The following is a 21,454-nucleotide window of genomic DNA, read 5'->3' on the forward strand; positions in this document are numbered from 1 at the left end:
ATGCAGGGAACAGCACCAACCTATGTACATGGCCTTCTTTGACTTCACAAATGCCTTCGACACTGTCAACCGTAAGGGATTATGGAGCGCCCTCCTCAAATTCGGTTGCCCTCAAAAGTTTGTCACCATCCTTTGCCTGCTTCATGATGACATGCAAGCCATGATCCTGACCAACGGATCCATCACAGACCCACTCCACATTCGGAATGGGGTCAAGCAAGGCTGTGTCATTGCACCAACTCTCTTCTTGATCTTCCTTGCTGCAATGCTCCATCTCACCCTTAGTAAGCACCCCGCTGGAGTGGAGCTAATCTACAGAACAAACGGGATACTGTTCAACCTCCGCCGCTTCCAGGTCAGATCCAAGATCGCCTCATCCTCTGTCATTGAATTACAGTATGCAGATGACACCTGCGTCTGCGCATACTTGGAGGCCGAACTCCAAGCCATCGTCAACACCTTCACCGAAGCATACGAGAGCATGGGCCTTATACTAAACATCCGCAAGACAAAGGTCCTCTACCAACCTGCCCCCGCCACACAGCACTGCTCCCCGATTATCAAAATCCCCGACGAGCCTTGGAAATGTGGACCATTTCCCATACCTCGGGAGCCTACTATCAACAAGGGCAGATGTCGATGACGAAGTCTAACACCGTCTTCAGTGTGCCAGTGCAGCCTTCGGTCGCCTGAGGAAGAGTGTGTTTGAAGACCAGGACCTCAAACTCGGCACCACGCTCATGGTCTATAGAGCAGTAGTGATACCCGCCCTCCTATATGCTTCAGAGACATGGACTAAATACAGCAGGCATCTCAAAGCATTGGAGAAGTACCACCAATGCTGCCTCCGCAAGATCCTGCAAATCCATTGGCAGGATAGTTGCACCAACGTCAGTGTTGTCGCTCAGGCCAACATCCCCAGCATCGAAGCATTGACCATGCTCTATCAGTTCCACTGGGCGGGCCATGTCGTCCGCATACCCGATACGAGACTCCCAAACACGCACTCTACTCGGATCTCCAACATGGCAAGCGAGCCCCAGGTAAGCCTCCTTGAAAAAGTGCAACATCCCCACCAACACCTGGGAATTACTGGCCCAAGACCACTCAAAGTGGATGAAAAGCATCCAGGAAAGGCGCTGAACATCTCAAGTCTCTTCGCCAGGAGCAAGCGGAAGCCAAGCAAATACAGCGGATTCAGTGCACAGCAACTCAAGCACCCCACCCACCCGTTCCTTCAACCACCGTCTGCCCCACCTGTGACAGAGACTGTAGGTCCCGCATTAGACTCATCAGTCATCTGAGAACTAATTTTTAGTGTTGAAGCAAGTCATCCTCGACTCCAAGGGACTGCCGAAGAAGAAGAAGAGAAAGAAGGATATCTGTGCAGTCAAACTCCAAACATGCTGTTCCACTCTCAGCCTCCTCCCTACATACTACTGTGATGAAATCAAGACTCAACACACTGTAACCCATTTTCTCACAGAATCTCAAAACTCTGTAACTCCCTACTTACTATAGTTATTCCTTCCACTAACAGTCTTCAGGTTTAAAATCAGAATTTAACATTACCTAATCATTCCTCGTTAACTTAACTCATCTATTTTATTATTGTGCCCCGCACTATGCATCTTGACCCTTCACCTTAACTCAGAATCGTTTTCGTTCCCCGATGGTTGTGTCTTTCTCATTTCTGGTGAGACAGTTGTCTTTCTCAGTAATCATTGTGGATATTGTGTGTCATTTTGTTAACAACAGCAAAAAAGACTATTGCTTTTTATACCAAATATTTGTAACATATGTGCAGGAAGTGTGATGATAGAAGAGTGCTTTTGCTTGTAAATAGCATTGATGTCAATAACTATCACCAAAAACTGAACTGTGACAGATCTAAATTACTTTTGTGCACTTATTGAGATTAACTGTATATTTAACTGTACCATTAAAAAAAAAGTGACCTAGAATTGTGCGGCAAAATTTTAAGCAACATGCATGCCCATTTTGCCGACGGCAATTGACGCTGAAATTTCCTGCCACTCTATTTAGGAGATACCAAAACGATAAAACGAGTGCAAATAAATGGAAATCAGTGTAAATAATCAAGGCTCGATGAAAGCACTACACTATATGCATCTTCTTTAGGTATGAAAATTAAAGTTTGACGCCATATAATCAGCATTTTTGCATTTAAAACGGAGATGAGGAGGAATTTCTTCTCTCAGAGGGTTGTAATTCTATGGAATTCTCTGCCCCAGAGATCTGTGGAGGCTGTGTCATTGAATCTATTTAAGGCGGAGATAGACAGATTTTTGAAAGAGCAGACTCGAGGGGTCAAATGGCCTACTCCTGCTCCTACATTAGGCACAGCATGTTTAAGAAAATGTAATTATGGAAGCTCTTCAATTTTTAATGCAACTCATTTTGATGTCACAAAAATGCATTCAATGAAAAAGTACAGTGCAGGTCTCGGTGAGGAGAAATATATATATAAAAGAAATCACCATAAAACAGTAATCTGTCTTAAGGCACTGTTATGCCGAACATTTTGGGCGTAAATTCATACACGTTTTGAACCAGTGTAATCACAGGTAATTTATGTGCACTGATTTTCTGCCATGGGACGGAGCCCAGGGATTGAGTCTCGTTGCTGCCGGCTGCAGGTGTCGAAGACATTCGGATAAGTACGTCTGTAACACGTTTACACCGAACTTCCTCGATCTTTTACGCGGGGAAATTGGCTTAATGCCGCAATTGAGTATATCTTTGGGAGCAAATACTGGGTCAGTATATCTTAAACGACTTGCCATTTATTTTTTTTGCTTATTAGTTCTGCCTGGAACATTTTCTGACAGGTCCTAAATTTTAAAGTGATTTTCACAAAAAAAAATTACTGGTTAATTTAAAATATTTTAATTCATACTTTCCTCTTTTAAAAAAAAAGTTCACAACCTAACCACAAAACTTAAATTTTGTAGCTTCCTTAATTGTTCCGGGCCACCTTAAGCGCGATCTGGCAGTATCCCTACTGGATGTTGCCTAAATAGCAGTTTAGTGAGATCAGCCCCCGCCCCCCCCCCCCCCCCCTCTGTCTGTGTTCGTAGCTCTATTTCTCTCCAGTTATGCAACAGCGTGTTGTACTGTGCTGCTTTCCAACCTAACCATTACAATCTCAGCACCCGCCCCCTTTTTGCCTTAATCCGGCCGTATTGGCCGCTCCCTTGCGCCTCGCCGGCTTCTCCCTTTCGCTGTGCGGTCGAGCGCGCTGTCAATCAGGCGCTTCCTTTTTTTTTTACCCAGGCTAGGTTGCTCGGCGGCTGACCTACTAACACAGATCTCGGGCACCATCAGCATCAGACAGGCGGCTCTGTGAGGAGAGGCAAGGCGAGGTTTCAATGGGAAGTAGGAAAGAAGCAAAAAGAGAGAGATTAAAAAGTAAACGCAAGTGGACTTTTAATGCTCCCAACGAGCTTTGCTTCGGCATTTAGCGGCTGCACTTGATGCTGTTTCGCGAGGTAAGGGATAGTTTTGTGTGTTGCTTTCTGGTGTAATAAAACGGGTTTAATCTCCGCCTAAAGGCGCAGAGCTCCACAGCGGCAGCGTTGCACGTCTTACTGTGACGAACAGCTATATATAAATTCTATATTTATATCTATCCACGGAGGAGACACTGACCACACCATCCTATTATGTAACCACAGCTAGTCATTGTAACGAAGATCCTAGATGTTCTACGTCTAGGCTCAAAACTAAAGGGGGAAAAAATACCAAAACAAACAAAAGATCGCAGTGGACTTTTTTTAATAACCAGGAGTTAGGATGTCCGTGCCACAAATTTCACGTATGTGTATGTAATGCTGAACAGGTTGGTGCTGTGTGTAGCCGACTAATTATCTCATTATGTGACGAATTCCTCTTTCTGGTGTATTTTTATGGCATTATTGCGTTATTATTAATAGGTTGTTCGCCTGCAGAGCACATCCTGTGCCTTGTACTGTCGGGCTTGTTCTTGAAAACATTGCATAATATAGCCATTCTAAAACGCTGGCAGGATAAAAAGGCTGAATGGGCGCTTTTGTAATCATGGTATTAGGAAATTAGGACACGGGGCATTACTGTCTTGTCCCCCTTTTATATAAAAATATATATTTTGAAATAGCTAAGCAGACATATGTAATATTGGTTGGGAAGCGGTCATCGCTGCCGTATAATGCAATCTTTGTTTTTATTTTAAAATGAAAATCCGAATGTATTCCCACAACCTTGCGTTACTGACATCGATTAATTAATCCGCTCAAATGTATCATTCATTGTGGCGACGGATTGTCCTGTCCCTGTTTGAAAATGTTGCATAACGTAATCGGGAGGGGAAAAAGGTGGAACTCGAAAGGCACAATTATAGGGATTGTATAATCTTGCCACAAAAATATTACAAAGCAGATATGTTTTAGAAAAGAATCAGAGTTTTTTTTTGGTGTAGATGTCTAGGAATCCATGAAATAATGCTTAAGGGAGTAAGCATTAAAAGAATGATTGTTGGAATTTAAGCGGACCTAAATGTCTCCTCTGGCTCTTTCCTCAAAAAGCAGTGAGAAAAGCCTCGCTTTAAAAAAAAGTTTTTAGCCATATGGCGCGGCTTCTGGTTTTTTTTCCCAGTACAAAGGAGTATGTTGTAGGCGTTGGTGTCGGGAACACGTGAAGGGCAGCGGCTGCATTCCTTTGTTCGGGGCGGATCGCAATGAAGAGTAAGACGAAGAGCTGAATGAGGATGAATCAGCCGCAGAATCAGCACGGATGCTGCTTTAGTCACGTATCTCGACTCTCACTGTCGCAATCCGATGAGAGGCAGAGAAAACAAATACACACATAGAGGTACTTCATATTATGAAGCAATCGCTTCAGGATTGACACATCTTTCCAGAACATTTCATCAGTACAGCCATAAACACCCTTAACGTTATCCACGCGTTCAATAAAATGGAGAGGCGGGGGGCTGGCTGCCGCTCACCAGAAATAAAACGAGAACAGCTTTCTCAAGACGTTCTTTCCTGGTGGGCCTATTTAGCTAAAGTGCCCCCCCCCCCCCCCATTCCTCTTGTTGTCATAGGTGATCGTCTAATGTGTCCCAATCCTCAGTAAGACTAGATTTTTTTCCTAATGGTAAGTATGTGGATTGTGATTTTTATAAATCTGGCGACGTGATAGACTGTTAATGACTTCAGAGAAAGCTCCAGTTTTTAAAAAGATCCAGTTCATTTCGTACATTATACATTCATTAACGCACTCATTATTTAAAAAAAATAATTTCCTTAACAATTGGATCTGGCCAATTCAGTCTTTTACTATCGCTGCATGAAAGATACAAACAGATTTTTTTCTCCATTGCAAAGTTAGTTTTTATGGCCAAGCTGGCTTGGTTACACTTGTTCTGCTTTGTTGCATTAAGTACATTATAGTGTTTAAAATGTGTCACTATTGTTGACCTGACAGCAGACCTGAATTGTGTGTGGCTGGCTAAATAGGTCATAATGCCTTTATTTCCCTGGTGCTTCGTAATGTTGTCATCAACAACGCTGGACTCGATCGTTGAGTTGCAATGCGGGGACAGTTCTAAAGATGGCGCCACGATCATCTTGGTTTATGTACAATGTTTGTTGTTATTCAGGGTCAAAACAGAAACGTTTTGCTCTGCCCTAACACCCATCATTATGCATTTGACATTGTGACGAAATCAGGGGAAAAAGCGAATCAAGTTATAATGAATCACAGATTCATTATGGACTAGGGAAAAATACTGACATTGATGCTGCATACATTATTGCCATGTGTTCTGAGGCCAAATGAATTCAAATTTTGCTTGAAATTCAAACGAGCTTTACCTAGCAGTATGGGTCAGGGATAGTCACTCTAATCCACAATTGAATACTCTGATGAAATTCTTTCCACTTGCCTGGATGAGTGCAGCTCCAATAAGACTCAAAGCTCAACACCATTCAGGACAAAGCACTTGATTGACATCTGATCCAGCATCTTAAACATTCACTCCCTCCACCACTGGTGCACCGTGGCTGCAGTGTGTACCATCTACAAGATGCACTGCCACAACTCGCCAAGGCTTCTTCGGAAGTACCTCCCAAACCCTCGACCTTTATCACTCAGAAGGACAAGGGCAGCAGGTGCATGGGAACACCACCACTTCCAAGTTCCCATCCAAGTCACACACCATCCTGACTTGGAAATATATCACTGTTCCATCAATGTTGCTGGGTCAAAATCGTGGAACTCCCTGCCTAACAGCACTGTGGTAGTACCTTCTCATAAGAACATAAGAACATAAGAATTAGGAACAGGAGTAGGCCATCTAGCCCCTCGAGCCTGCTCCGCCATTCAACAAGATCATGGCTGATCTGGCCGTGGACTCGGCTCCACTTACCCGCCCGCTCCCCACAACCCTTAATTCCCTTATTGGTTAAAAATCTATCTATCTGTGATTTGAATACATTCAATGAGCTAACCTCAACTGCTTCCTTGGGCAGAGAATTCCACAGATTCACAACCCTCTGGGAGAAGAAATTCCTTCTCAACTCGGTTTTAAATTGGCTCCCCCGTATTTTGAGGCTGTGCCCCCTGGTTCTAGTCTCCCCGACCAGTGGAAACAACCTCACTGCCTCTATCTTGTCTATCCCTTTCATTATTTTAAATGTTTCTATAAGATCACCCCTCATCCTTCTGAACTCCAACGAGTAAAGACCCAGTTTACTCAATCTATCATCATAAGGTAACCCCCTCATCTCCGGAATCAGCCTAGTGAATCATCTCTGTACCCCCTCCAAAGCTAGTATATCCTTCCTTAATTAAGGTGACCAAAACTGCACGCAGTACTTCAGGTGCGGCCTCACCAATACCCTATACAGTTGCAGCAGGACCTCTCTGCTTTTGTACTCCATCCCTCTCGCAATGAAGGCCAACATTCCATTCGGCAAGGACTGCAGCGGTTCAAGAAGGTGGCTCACCACCACATTCTTGAGGGCAATTAGGGATGGGCAATAAATGCTAGCCTTGCCAGCACTGCCCACATCCTGTAAATGAATAAAAAGAAAAGAAAATACTGTGTCTTTTTTTCTGGTCCAATTCTGCTATTTTCTCATTAACCCCTCCTGTCCTGAATCAGTATTCCAACACCTTGCCTAAGTGTTTTTATCTTCACATGCGAGCCTGGAAAGTTAGTGTCAACATGCTATTGGCCAGCTTGATCCAGTCCTTGCCCTTTTCCTACACACATGAACTGCCAACAGTATTGTTCAAAATTCAGTGTTAGTTTTAAACCAGTTGCAGGACTTCTCACTGGTACCCTGACTAAGATTTGCTAACAGCATTGGCCTTTGATAATCCTGGCTGATATTATGGTACACTGCCAAACTACACATATTGATCTATTGAGCTATTAGAATCTTATGATGTACTTTTATTGCACATTGTATTAAGTACTGTGAATGAATTTACAATGCAGTTTATCTTTCTTCAGCAACAAGAATTTGTTATGAAAGTCAATATTTGTAAGTATTAGATATTAGGCAAACTTTAAGAAAATTGATGGTTCAATATCAGTTCCTGTATGTACATAAGATGGGGTCAAAATCTATTTTATAACAGTATATGTTATAATGTGACCTTAACTATTATGATTTTTTTTTAAAATCAACTGAAATGCAAATATTTCTAACCCAATAATCACATTTTACCTATTTTAATAGAAAAAAAGCAAAGTCATGGCTATAGTTGAGTTATACCCTGTACAACAAACTTAGTAGATTTCATTTTGAATACTGTGGAATACAATGCTTTTGCTTTACACACTTATGGTTTTATAGTAACCACAAGGATTATGCTGCTTAAATTGCTTATATTTTTGAATAGACCTCTAAAATCAAAGAGTTAACTTGTCATCCACCTCACTAGTATGGTACACTTTAGTTGTTGCGACTGGTCATACTATCGTGACGTAACTACTGAAATATGTATTCTTTTTACATGGTTAGGCAGTTGTCATGACTTAAAAATTAATGTATTGGGGTTAATTGGTTATATGCAGGTTTTTAATCAGTTGAGTATTAGGTTGATAAATTTAATTTGTATGATCAATGCCAAGAAATAAACAGTTTAGTAAATAAACATTATATTTTAATGCATTCTTGAAACAAATGATATGTTTAGCCCCTCTCTGTGAAGTCCATTAATTTGATGTGCGGTTAAAAATTGAAATAAAATGACCAGATCTCAGCAGCTTTCAAGATACCATAATTTACAGCTAGTAGATGAGGTGACAACATAGGTTAGAATAAATAGAGTTAAATTTGAATTGTATTAGTGTTCAATATTTACCAGAACTTTAGATATTTCCAACATTTAAAAACATTTCTGCAAAATCTTAAGAAAATTCATCAAACTATTTACATAGATGTTAGGAAATGCAAATAGCAAAACATGGATGACAGACGATCTTTCTATTTATCAGGAAGTTATTGTTAAAATCATTTCAGTTGTATTTGTTCATTTGAACTCCAGTCCCCAGTTCAGTTGCATTCCTCACTATTCATTCATAGACTTTAAGTAATGTAATGAAATAAAAAACAGTTTAAGCAACATGTTTTATAAGTACAAAAGCAAAATACTGCGGATGCTGGAAATCTGAAATAAAAACAGAAAATGCTGGAAATACTCAGCAGGTCAGGCAACATCGATGCCTGACCTCCAGAGATGCTGCCTGATCTGCTCAGTAGTTTCAGCATTTTCTGTTCATGATTTATGAGTAACTGGATTGAAATTTTTGTCAGATGCCTGAATAGCTAAAACTGGGTTATTTTATTGGGAAAACAATTTCACCTATGATGGTTTCAAATAATCAACACAGTTTCTGGGATCTAGCTTCTGTGGAAATGATTTACTTTAAAAAAAAAAGTAATGCTGTACTAAGAATGAAAATCTGCATTAAAATAAATACATTTTAAAAAGAAAAACAATAGCAGTTTAGTGAACTATTCTTCCTGAGTCGAAAGCGTTAATGATAGCTGATATGGGCCACTGATAATATTGTTGAATGGGATACAGTACACTCACTTCAAAAGCAATTCAGAGATATCCATTATAGATGTTCTTTGAGCCAGTCAAGACAGCAATTTTTATATAAATCTGCATAGCAGGAGTGCAGTTACATTATTAGAAAAGTGAATGGAGGCTCACTCAGCAACCAATTAACCATCAGCAAAGCTTTAAAATTAGATTTTGAAAATTGAATAAAATCTGAGTCTTTTTGGTACTCTTGACTTCAATGATATGATGTATTTGTTTTAAGTTTCTGAGAAGTTCCCAAGTATTTTGTGCAAGATAACATAGCCATTGAAATATTTACCAATTAATATCTATCCATGATGGTCTGCTAAAGGGAAAAAATATTAATGACTAAGAATTTATAAATGTTCAATTCTGCTTTAAATGTATTCAGTAGTTGAAATTGGTTACATAACTATTCATAACTTCAATTCATAAAATTGATTATCTATTTTGTGAAATATGTTTCAATTCATAAAAGCAAAGTGGGGGTTAAAAGGAGCAATCTTTTTCCATTGATGGGATAGCCATGTTTTAATCTACAGTTTGGTTGGGGATGGAGGGAGATTTTCTGTTGCTTTGTATCTTTTCTTGGCCCAGTTTCATTAACATTTTTTTGTCAGCAGCAGTGGCAATAGCTCACTGCCATGATGAAGCAACCTGATTCAGGATAACAGTGAATCTGTTAATTATATTCTACTTTAAAAATGTTGCTTTTTAAGTTAGCCTTCACTGAAGTAAATGCAAAGACTAATTTTTCTAAAATGTATTCAGCGTTTTTAAAATAATAAAAATGCATTTGCAAATGTCTGAGAGGATGCTTTGTTTCAATCACATTGCTTGTAGAATGCCTCTTTAGCTACACAATGCTATCTTTAGTAAATACAATTTATCTTGTTTTTTTTTGATTCATCAGTGATGGATGGATGTTTATTTTCCCAAGCATTAAGAAAGGATGATTAGTCAGAATACATTAATTAAAAAAAAAATGTGCAATGCACTCTAGGTTATTTCTTTGAAAAACTGATGAAGCCGTCAGTACTTTATACTTGAGCCAGTGAAGCTGTACAGTACTTTATTGTAATGTCATTAATGAAACATTCAAACAAGTTATATTTGAAAAATCTCCATCTAATACTGTACTTGACCATTGGTCAATGTGAAGGTTGGTCCTTTTAAGACTTGCTATTCATCATTTCCACTAGTAATCACTCTTGGGAGTTAACTTGGTGGGTGGGATACAGGTCCTCTGAGTAATTTTCCAAGTTGTGACTAACAGAAATAATATTTTTCAAGGATATAGTTATTTTCAGCATTTAAAGCTTTTAAGAAGCAAAACCTTAAAAAAAATATAGATTAGTCCTTCAGACAAATTGACTTGAATATATTACTTGATCTAATGTAACAACTATTTTTTAATCTGTTTTTAATCATCAGTCATTTACTCCTTTCTTTTGCTGTGTATCTTTTTATTCTTATCTCATTTGTTCCAAGTTTTTGTTGCTATAGACTCCAGGCCTCTGTGTATTGAATTGGAGAGATTACAAAGGGAAAGGTTGCAGCTTCAATTGTAGCTTATCAGTAACTATTAGTAATACAATAGTGTTTCCCCAGTTCCTTGGTGTCTTTAGATTTCAAGGTCTTTGAAGGATAATTGCTCTGCAGAGGGAACAGTGTCCATATTTAGTTATGACAGTCAAAAATGTCAGTTCTAACTGGACTTGTATATAATAGAGGAGTTGTTGTACCAGTACTAAGATGGAATGCACACTTGTTAAAAATGTGTTTATTTTGAGACTATGCTTATGAAATTGCATTTATTTGTGCAGTATTTTCTTTTGGATTGAAAAAAATAGTATGTTACCTGAATAAAACTTGACTGGTTACAAATCTACATTTTGCTTGAATACCCTTTTTAATCATTCAGTCTGCTGTTTAGAGATCAGCCATATATTGTATGAACTAAATAAATTAGCTTGGAACATATTACCTGTTGTTAAAAAATCTCTGTAACTGTGGTAAAATTGCCGTTATTATTCAATTGAATAAGCATTTTCCCTAATAAACATGAGCATTAAGATAGATGGTCCAGAAAACATAATTTAATGTTTTTGTTTCCAAATAATTAATTTCTGCTTCATTTTTTTCAGGTTATCAAGATTACAGTCTGATTGACAAAAATGCCAGTCATCTCCATCTACCCAGTGCAAAAGTAGTATTTGCAGCTTTGTTTGAAACAAGACTAGTAATGAAGATCTGTGTAAGATTAGGATCTCCGATTTCATTGTATCACAAGCAGTGAGTGTAGAAATAGAAACCTACTAATGGAAGCAAAACTTTCATTGAGATATATAATAGAAAATAGTTAAGAACCTTTCTACCCCACTACACACATACAAGAACAAAACAGATATAATGGAAGCCCAAAGGCCAGCACTCCAGAATGAACCAACATTGGTTGGATCTTGTCTTTCTGGGGAACAAATGCTGGTGTTGGCTCCTGCTGTAGAAAATATGGCAGAATCGTTTTCTGCAGATGATAGTTTGCTGAGTGATGACTTGAGCACTGGCTCTCTCAAACAGAAATCTTCAAGCTGCCGCAGAAAACGGGAATTCATACCCGATGAGAAAAAAGATGCGTTATACTGGGAAAAGAGAAGAAAAAATAACGAAGCAGCCAAAAGGTCTCGTGAAAAACGGCGTTTGAATGATATGGTTTTGGAGAACAAACTGATGGAATTAGGTGAAGAGAATGCACGACTGAAATCAGAACTTCTTGCTTTGAAACTAAAATTTGGATTGATCACTGCGGCATTTTATGCCCAGGAGATACAGAATCTTGGAAATGCTCCAGGGCCATGTTTTCAAGACTATAAACCCTCCAACATAAATTTACCTTCTTTCCCACCTGATCATGAGCGTAGTTTTCTTGGAAATGGATGTATTTCTGTCATTAAACACTCACCACCAAGTTCATTGTCAGATGTTTCAGAAATATCTTCAAATGCCAGGGAAAGTCCTCTTCTCCAAGTTGCATGTAAAAGCCCAATCAGTACCTTCAAGGCTATAAAACAAGAGCCTCTAGAGTTTAAAGTAGATTCTGAGACCTGTTTGAGAGCACCCAGAGGGGATAATGGTTCATATGTCGCAACTGTGTATAGAAACTTCAGTGGAAACTATTCCCATTCACCACCTTCTCTACAGATTACTAGGTCATCAAGTAACTCACCAAGAACATCAGAAGCTGATGAAGGCACATTAGGAAAACATGCATATGAAGAGGATAGAGAAGATGAACAACGAGTACCTAAAGGCCCAATCTCTTCTCCTGTGGAACCCAAAATTGTGAACAATGCCACAGTTAAGGTTCCTGAATCAACCTCTTCTGCACTGCCTCACAAGCTCCGTATCAAGGCTAGAGCAATCCAAATTAAAGTAGAGAATGTGGAGGCATATTATGAAACACCAGAGAAACAACCATCATCTGCCAGTAATATTTCTACTAAAAGATCTTGCCCATTGGACAGTGCAGCAATGTTTAAATGCAATGCTTCAAATCCAGTACATCCGTCGCTAGCTCCTTTGTCTATTCAAGTAGCAAGCATCAATGATTGGTCACACAAACCAGAACTTTGGCGTCAAAAGGAGAGTGAAGAGAAATTGGAAGGGGCTTATAAAAATATTCGGCGGTCATGTTCCCCTGTTGCACTAGCAAACCAATCGCTTGCTGCTGGAAAAGACTTTGCTTGCAAAAACATTTATCAAGGAGTACATTTGGAATCTGAGAACTTGTACTTGAAACAAGGTATTGCAAACTTAAGTGCAGAAGTTGCTTCACTGAAAAAACTCATAGAAAAGCAGCAGGCTGCTGCTTCAGACTCTGGTAAAAGCACTACTGAGAAAAGATTTGCCAACTAAGATTGCCAACTGAAGTAGAGTAGTATATTTTATATTATGCTAAGTTTTCACTGGATCTGTTTTGTCATTTCACTGTAGTTAAATTGTAATTTCTTGCAAATGCTCCTGTATTGTCTGAATTGTACATCATGAACCTTGTCTTTTGTGGGCTTTGTGATACACATAGGTTGTACTTATGATGAGAACATTCACTTATGTACATTTAAACACCTGATACAATGCTATGGATGAATCTTTCATCCTTTTTGTTTTATTGGACATCAAAAAGTGAAATATCAGTTACAAAAAATTAAACAGTTGATGTATAATGAGGCTTGCCTGATTTTTGTTGAATGTCTGAGGGAAATTGTCAAGAACTTATATTATTTCTGGTATTTTAGGTTAAAATGCATAAATGTTCACTTGTATCCAGTGGCTTAAATAACTATGCCTTGGCTGGAAACACCCTGGGGCTGAAATTACCCCTCTCCTTAAAACTTATTACCACCGCAAATCGGCGGCCATGCTGCGGAATGGCGTGGCTGCCAACTTTTCGTGGTATGGCCGCTGATAGCCCAATTGCCCTTCCGAAGATTCCCGGCGGTGCCCCGATTTTCCCCCCCCCGTTACCGCTCCGCCGCTCCGTGTTAAGTGCGTCATCACCGTGTGCACTGCCGATCTACCAGCCCACCACCACCAACACCCCCCCCACCGACTGCGACATTCCCCTCTGAAAATCTTGTTTTTTCCTGGTGGTCCAGTGAGGCTGTGACCTTCTGCAATGGCAGTGCGGCTTTCCTTAAAGGAGAGGATGCACTGCTGCTGCCGCCGTGTTTTTTAATTTGTTGGCCGACTGCTCTGTCGGCCCGACAATTATGCCCCAGGTTCGGCCGGGCCACCAACAGTGAAGGGGGAGTCGTGGTGATGCGGCGACATGATGATGTCATCGTGGCGGTCACTCTGCACCGCCTACAACCTACGCCCCTCAGGTGTTGCCACTGCCACGTATCCGCCCCTTTCGTGTAGTCACCGTCCCCATTAAGAGCGACTTCTGGATCCGAATTTTAAAAAAAAAACAACAGAGCGGAATTTCGCTCAAGGTGACCTCAACCACAGCTGCGGTAAAAACCATTGAAACTGGGTGCGGCGCCCTGTTTTGGGTGGGAGGGCAATTGCTAGCCCCCTAAATTTAAAAACAAATTCCCATTGGTATAAAATATTTTTTAGCCAGCATATTAATGAAGTTAAAGTTGAAGAGAGGCAAATTCAACTCGCTACAAAATGTTTTACACAGTGCTATTCACTTAAATGCACTGATTTAAAAAAAAATAATTGAATGTGAAAGGACAACATTTTTGGAATTGTTGTTTATAATTTTACATTTTATACTGGGTTTGTTTTTACTTCAGTGCTCGGGAACAGAATACTTTAAAAGCTTTTATCATCCAGTGTCAGCATCAAATACTCTCGGGTCAATTATATGTATAGTACAGGTTGGATGCATAGTAAAGCCACCTTGACTCTGTCTCAAAGAATGTGCCTTAGTCCTAACCTGTGAAGAACAGCCATATTGCGCCAAAATTATATTTTCTATTTCCTACAGCGGGCATCTGAGTATATTTGACAATTTTACTGGATTATAGGCAGTCTTGCTAATGTACCACTTCACCAGGAACTTGATTGAGGCTGCATATCTTATATTTTACTTGCAAGTAGCAGAGAGAAACATTTGACCCATCCCATCAGTTTGGTCTACATTCAAACTCAGATCCCAGGCTGATGAGATGATAGTGAAATAAAGCATATTTTATATTCAGCACATTCTGATTTGTGATTCAGAATGGAGCAGCGGGTTCTACAATTCACATATTTTGCTGTCAAAATAATGGCAAGGCTAATGGTGCTTGCTGTTATTTATGTGCACATGGTACAGCAACTTCAGGTAAGGGGCAGTTGCACAGTTAAATTCATATCCAAAAGCTGCTGTCCAAATTGCGCCACTCCACCGTTAGCTACCCGGAACAGCATCTTGCAGTTTGCTTCACCATTGAAATCTATTGAATGGTGTGAAGTTGTTGTATTTGCGTGGTAGATTCAAACTAAATTCACCACAGAAAGTTAAGTCTTGTCCATTCCAGTCTAAGTACCCTTTTAACAATGTGATAATTGTTAATTGCTGACAATCAACCTCTGGCACTGAAAATTAACTATTATGTGGGAAGTCTCATTTCTTCAGGACCTAAGAGGTAGAAATTCATTAGCCTAGCACCCCGAAAAGGGTTGGAACAGGGGCACTAAAGTGGTCCGGAGCCATGAGCGCCACCATTCGCGCCACTCGGCACGTTCAGTGTGTTGGTGCTGGCGGCGCTGACCAGTACCGCCCGTGGGCGTCGAGCTGGTGTGCAATGCTCCCGGTTTTGACATTGCAAGGATTTTTGTTTGCCGCTGACCCTAGTGGGACCGCCTAAAAAAACAGGTGGTCAGAGCTGTCTGCTGTGAGGGAAGGACTGAATACATCAGGTAAGTGTGCTGGTTTTAAATGTTTTAATTTTTGCGATTTATGTTTATGTGGTGTAAGGAAAGTATTTAGAATATTTTTTGTGTTTTGTTTGATTTTTTTTTTCCAGGGAGCCTCTCTTAGTGCGCTCCGAGGCCAACTCTTTAGCTTGGGATTTGCAGTTGTTCAGCCGGCCTTGCGCCCTTTGAGAGGTGTGTAACGCCTTCCCTAGTGCTCCACTCCACACTGGCAGCTAGCTGCTGAATTTTGTGGCTGCAGACGCAAACCATTTCCCGGTGCAAAATTTACTGTCCCATCGCCATTAGCGCCCTAATTAGCCTTAAACCGAATTTCCACCCTGTGAGGGGAATCTGGGAATAACTCTGCAGGAAAACCAAGGATATCTTGGACAACACCTTGAGTGGTAAAACAATAGACAAGGCTAAACAAGATAAAGTGAAATGTGATTAAGCTAAATCTGCTGACCCCAACTGCCAGTAGTAAATTAGTTGCAACAATGTGTGTCATAGGTCAGACTAACTGCAGACCACAACTGTTTATAAAGTGACTGTTTAAGTGTTATATAATGCAACCAGCTACTGTCTAACTGTTATCAAAACAGTAGTAAACAAGAATTAAGACTAATGATGTAATCTAGAAAGTAGGCCGGGACATTGTACAAATATCTGTAAATTTCTGTTATCAATTTGGAGAGACTTGGCTAAGGACAGAAAGCAAGTTGTCACGCCATGCGTGTGATTAAAACTGTTTGAACTCTCGATGTCAGACTTGTGTAGAGTATTTTGAAATATTCCACAACACACCCCATACTGTTGGAAATTTAAAAAATTTAAAATTTAAAAATCAGAATTAAAAAAAACTTTTCCTTTCTGTCTCTTATTTCAATCTTTCTTTTCCTCTTTATTTCTCTTTCTGTACCTGATTTGACAGACTGATTTGTTAAGGAGATACACAGTTGGTTGCCCTGTTCACTTACACCCCAGATTTCTAGTTTCTCTCTCTCTCGCACTTTCAGCAACTTGCCGTGCAAAATTTTTAAAAACCGAAACCAAAGCTACAGCAAAATTGGGCCCATTAGTTTCATAGGCCAGGGAATGGAAAGACCAATTTCCATTCCTCTTCCAGCTTGCATTCCACCTTCTGGCATTCGATTTTTAAACTTATACATGATTGGCCCTTTGGGTGAAGTACTTGAAGCCTGCCGGTTCCCATGGAATTATACCCGAGTCAGCACCATTTTGAAAATTGGAAAAAAAAGTTGTTATAAGTTGTGAAGGATTAAAGGGTCACATCATAAAGACAAATATTTTTCATACATTTCCGCTGTTAGAATAAACTCCATGGCCTTCTTGAGGTTATGCGGACTACATGCAACTATGTGTTAATTAGAAAAAAGTAGTTGTGAATGTTTCTAGCAGAAGCATGACTTGCATTGGAAACTTCCTGTTTGTTATTACATTAACACTTTAGAAGGTATAATGACCACAACATAGGTGCCAAAACTTCTGTCTGAAACTAGATGTGAGTAAAAAGCAAAGACAAATAAAATATCCTAATACTTTTACAGAGTATTTAGGTATCATATTTGATGTGTTTGAATGTTAGTATGATTAGCTGAAAATATTTGGATTCACCCCTACATTTGTATTTGTAAGAAGTTGATATCACAGACGAGTCTAGTAGGTCAGATGCAAACATACATCTGCCTGCACTTCCTATCTACAAAACCTTACTTCCTGTTTTGAAAAACAAAATAAATTCCTGTCCATATTAATAATGGAAACTGCGAATGTAAACTTGTCATACTGTAATTGTAACATTATTACATCCTCCCACCGGTGCTGGCACTGTAACATTCCAGTTTTGCACCTCACAGCTCCTCAGCCTGTATTGCAGAGAAATTCCTATACGCCAATCAACTCTACTTCTATATTTTCCAAATTACTATAAGTTTTATTATTTAACTATAAATAATATAAAATCACAATGTAGAATATAAAAAAGGACAATATGACTTTAAAATTGGAAGTTAATTATGTAGGTGTGTCCCAGTCCAATTATCCCCACCTTTTAACCCTGTTTCACCACAAAACTACACTTGGTCTTGACTCTCCATGCACAATGGCACTGGTGATTGATTAGTATAATGTAAATATATTGCCGTGCGTGTTGAGTTCTGTTATCATAATATCTCTTTTTTTTCCTGTTTAATCACAACAGTAAAATGTTGCCTTAGACATGCAATAGGATCTTTGTAAGTTCTCTGGAATTAATCGAGTACTAAAATCAATGTCTTTCAAGGACTGTTTGGACAAGTGTAACAAAGGCCACAAAGGTATAACACCGTTTACTTTAAAACATGTCAATACATCCAATTAGTCCATCCCATCAAGCAGTACAGTGAAGATTTATTACAAAATTTGGTTCTTCCCGTCTCACTTGATAATAAAATATTCGTAGTTTACTGGATACGTTTTTAATATGAGCTTCATTTCTGTATGCATTCTCTCAATATAAAATGCATAACATAATGCAAAAATTCATATTTTGGCCCTGAAGATATGAAGACTGATGCAACATTTCATTCAAACATTTTTATATGAACATATAACCATAATCCTAAAATTAGTACCTAAAAAATTGGCATTCTGCTAACAAATATTTATATAAATGGCAGAGTTTTAAATCAACACTGAAACATTTCTGCAACAATGATGGAATTGTTCAGAATGCACCAGTGCTGAATCTATAAAGTACCATGATTCCAAATAATAATTTGTAAGCAATAAGCCTTTGTGGCTTTTGGTGAATTTACAATACTATATTTTGATGCAGAATTTGTCATTTTTGTGTATTACAATCTTCATATATATTACTTTGCTCATTTCAAACTTTAATGTATTAACATTGACTTATGTTAAAAAAAAGAATCTAAATGTAATTGTTATATACTTTGAAAATAAGTAATTTATTTTTAATATCCATTCAGATCAACCAAATGCTTTATTTGAATTAATATTAATTATCAGAAAAATACAGTTTTATAAAATTAGAAGTTACACAGCATTGAAGGAAAGAAGCAATTTGACCAGGAATAGATCACTGTGCAAAAAGTGAATTGTAAACAGGTTAGAACAAAATGCATGAACATCTTAAGAGTTTTTTATGTAGTAATTTTGTTTAGAATTATTTCTCATCTTGTGCTGCAAATGCCAACATTTTACTCATAAAAATGTAATTGAGATATCAATGAGAAGTTCCATACTGTTTGTAAAAAAAATTCACTCTCCTGGTACAGTCGATAGATTTAGAAAAGAAATGCTGTGCATTAGGTCTGCAGGTGAAACAAGCTACAACATAAAATAAAAAAATGGAATTTATCTGTAATCAACTGCAGTAATCACTTTGTAATTGTTAATCCTTTTATGATCAAGACTATAATCATGAATCAAGGATATGGAGAGCACTTACAGTTGACCGCACTGAATGGGCATTCTCCCTGCAGCCAACTTACTCTTTCATGATATAACGAGAACAAAACCTAATGATATATTAACAGGTCAGTTATGCTACATAATAGGATATGCTTCAACAGGGTAGTTATTCAATAATATGGGCTATCCTCCAAAAAAAAATACAATTTTGTAAACATTATTCTACACTGTGAACCATATTAAGTGGTAGAGGTCTGTTTTTAATAACAAACATAAATACAATCAACTGCTTTCAGTTTTTGGCAGACTCATTCCAACAAACAAAAGACCTGCTGAAAATTAATTATGAATTGCCTTTTCCAGGCTGCACTTACTGAGCAGAATAAAAGCAGGTACCAAGGGCCAAGTATGACTGAGAGACTCAGTAAGTGTTCACATCAAGTTATTTATCACTTTGTAGTAACATTTAAGGGTTGTGGAATAATTCAACAGAATGCACATCTACTGTAAACACTGGTTTTAAATTAATTTAATTTATAATTCATTTTAATTAGATGTAGTACCTTGAGAGGTACTCATAATCCCAATGGATGTGAGTGAACTTGTATTTCTCTCCAGAGCTCACTGGCAGCCTTCTTGAAATTCCATTAAATAGGGATACAAGTATTATATTTGAGAATCTCAGCCCAAAGTGTACTGTAGGAATAGGCTAGTGATGGTATGAATAATTCCATATTATAGAGTTCATTTGAGTGTTATATGTTTAGATTGTAATAAAAATAAATCTCAAACCTAGAAGATAACTTAAATCTTCAAATTTGGTCAATCTGCACGTTGAAGACAATTATTGATCCCTGATCTTCATGGCCAATAGGTACTTATATCTAAAATTATCCTTTCCTGGATTTGCTAAAAATTACCAGTATTTCACACTTATCAGTCTCTGTTTGCTATAGATATAATAGAGGATAGAAATGAATCTTATAATTAGAGGCTGCTTTGCATACCACTGTCTTGGCTGTGATATCACATGAGCTTTGCTCTCTGCTATACTTGAAGTATTGATGTAAGGTGAGCAACACTGATTTAAAAATCAAAGCTAGCTGTATTTTCTACAGTTAGTGACACTGCTGAATTATGATCAAAAATTGCTATATTAATTACAAATGGCTGGGCACCACTTCAGCTAAAACAACTTGTGATCATTTGAATTTCCAGTATGGATAACTCTCTTCTAAAGAAATTAATATACTCGATCTTAACATTTCAGATAATTTCACTGTATTTTTATGACTGGCTGATTGTCGGGGCTCCCACCTTTCCCGGTTAGACAATTGTTTGGTTTTTTTGGATCAACAATAATATTTACGACCTTTTGTTTCTTACTGTTGTTTGTACATCAATTCATTATAAAAGAAAAAGAATAAAAGTCATTAGGTGAAAACTATAAAATGACCACTCTAAAATATTCCATATAAGACTTTATTGTGGTTGCTGGCACAGTACTATCCATGTGACTGCACACAAAACACAATGGATAATGAGTGGAACAGCCATAGATTTAAAAAAGTTATAAATGCAGATCAGCAGGCATTTTTGCTTGTTAGTGTGAGTCTGCCAAAATACATGCTGTTAACTGAATTTATTTTTCTTATTAAAAAAAGACCTCCACTTGACATGGGGCTCAGTGTTATTTACAAAATAATGCTCTTTCATTGGAGGATAGTTGACTAGTAGGTTTAAGTATTTGAGTGAATTTGGATTATATGTTTAGAGGATTTACAATTTGGATCATTTATGAACATGAAATGACTACTGTGCAGATGGGCAAAACCTCCACTATGTTTTTGTTTGACGACCTTGAAAGAACTACGGACCAATCTGATACATAACCCCGTCATCATTAGTGAAAATAAAAAAGCGAGCGTGTGCATGCACCTCCACCACTGCATTGCCAAGAATCAAACTGAAATATTACCATAGGGATCTGATGACCATCATCTTGATATTGTTGGTGTTTAGAAAATATAAGTACTGCAATTAATTACAACTGTGCTAGTGAGAGATTGACAGACAGGCAAGCTTAGATTTTCTGATAAGGCTGCATTCTGTTCAAATTTGTTTTCAGGATGTGGGTGTAGCTGAACAAGCCACACTTATTACCCATCCCTAGTTGAGAAGGTGGTGTTAGGTCTTTTCCTTGAACTGTTGCAGTTCTTGTGCTGATGGTGCTCCCACAATGGTTTTGGGTAGGGAATTCCAGGATATTGACCCAGTGACAATGAAGGAACAGCAATATGCCCACATTAAGATCGTATGTGACTTGCAGGTAATGGTGCTTACAAAATCTTGCTGTACTGCTTGGTTGTAAGAGCTTGCAGGGGTGGGAAATGATCTTGAATTACTGTACTCCATCCTGTAAAAAGTACATACTGCACCTACAGTGCTCCAGGGATAAACGTTCAGTTAAGTGGCAGGGGCACCAATCAAGTGGAATGCC

General features: G+C 38.6%; 1 protein-coding gene across 1 annotated transcript; it reads left to right on the plus strand.

Annotated features, from left to right (window-relative positions):
* Nucleotides 1-3,699: 3,699 nt before the first annotated feature.
* Nucleotides 3,700-13,334, plus strand: nfil3 (nuclear factor, interleukin 3 regulated). Its single transcript, XM_070881706.1, is given in 3 exon segments — nt 3,700-3,862; nt 11,256-11,471; nt 11,473-13,334. Coding segments are annotated over 2 exon segments (1,593 nt in total). The 5' UTR covers nt 3,700-3,862; nt 11,256-11,429; the 3' UTR covers nt 13,024-13,334.
* Nucleotides 13,335-21,454: the final 8,120 nt, after the last annotated feature.

Source organism: Pristiophorus japonicus, chromosome 1, assembly GCF_044704955.1.
Source record: "Pristiophorus japonicus isolate sPriJap1 chromosome 1, sPriJap1.hap1, whole genome shotgun sequence".
Lineage (NCBI taxonomy): Eukaryota > Metazoa > Chordata > Chondrichthyes > Pristiophoridae > Pristiophorus > Pristiophorus japonicus.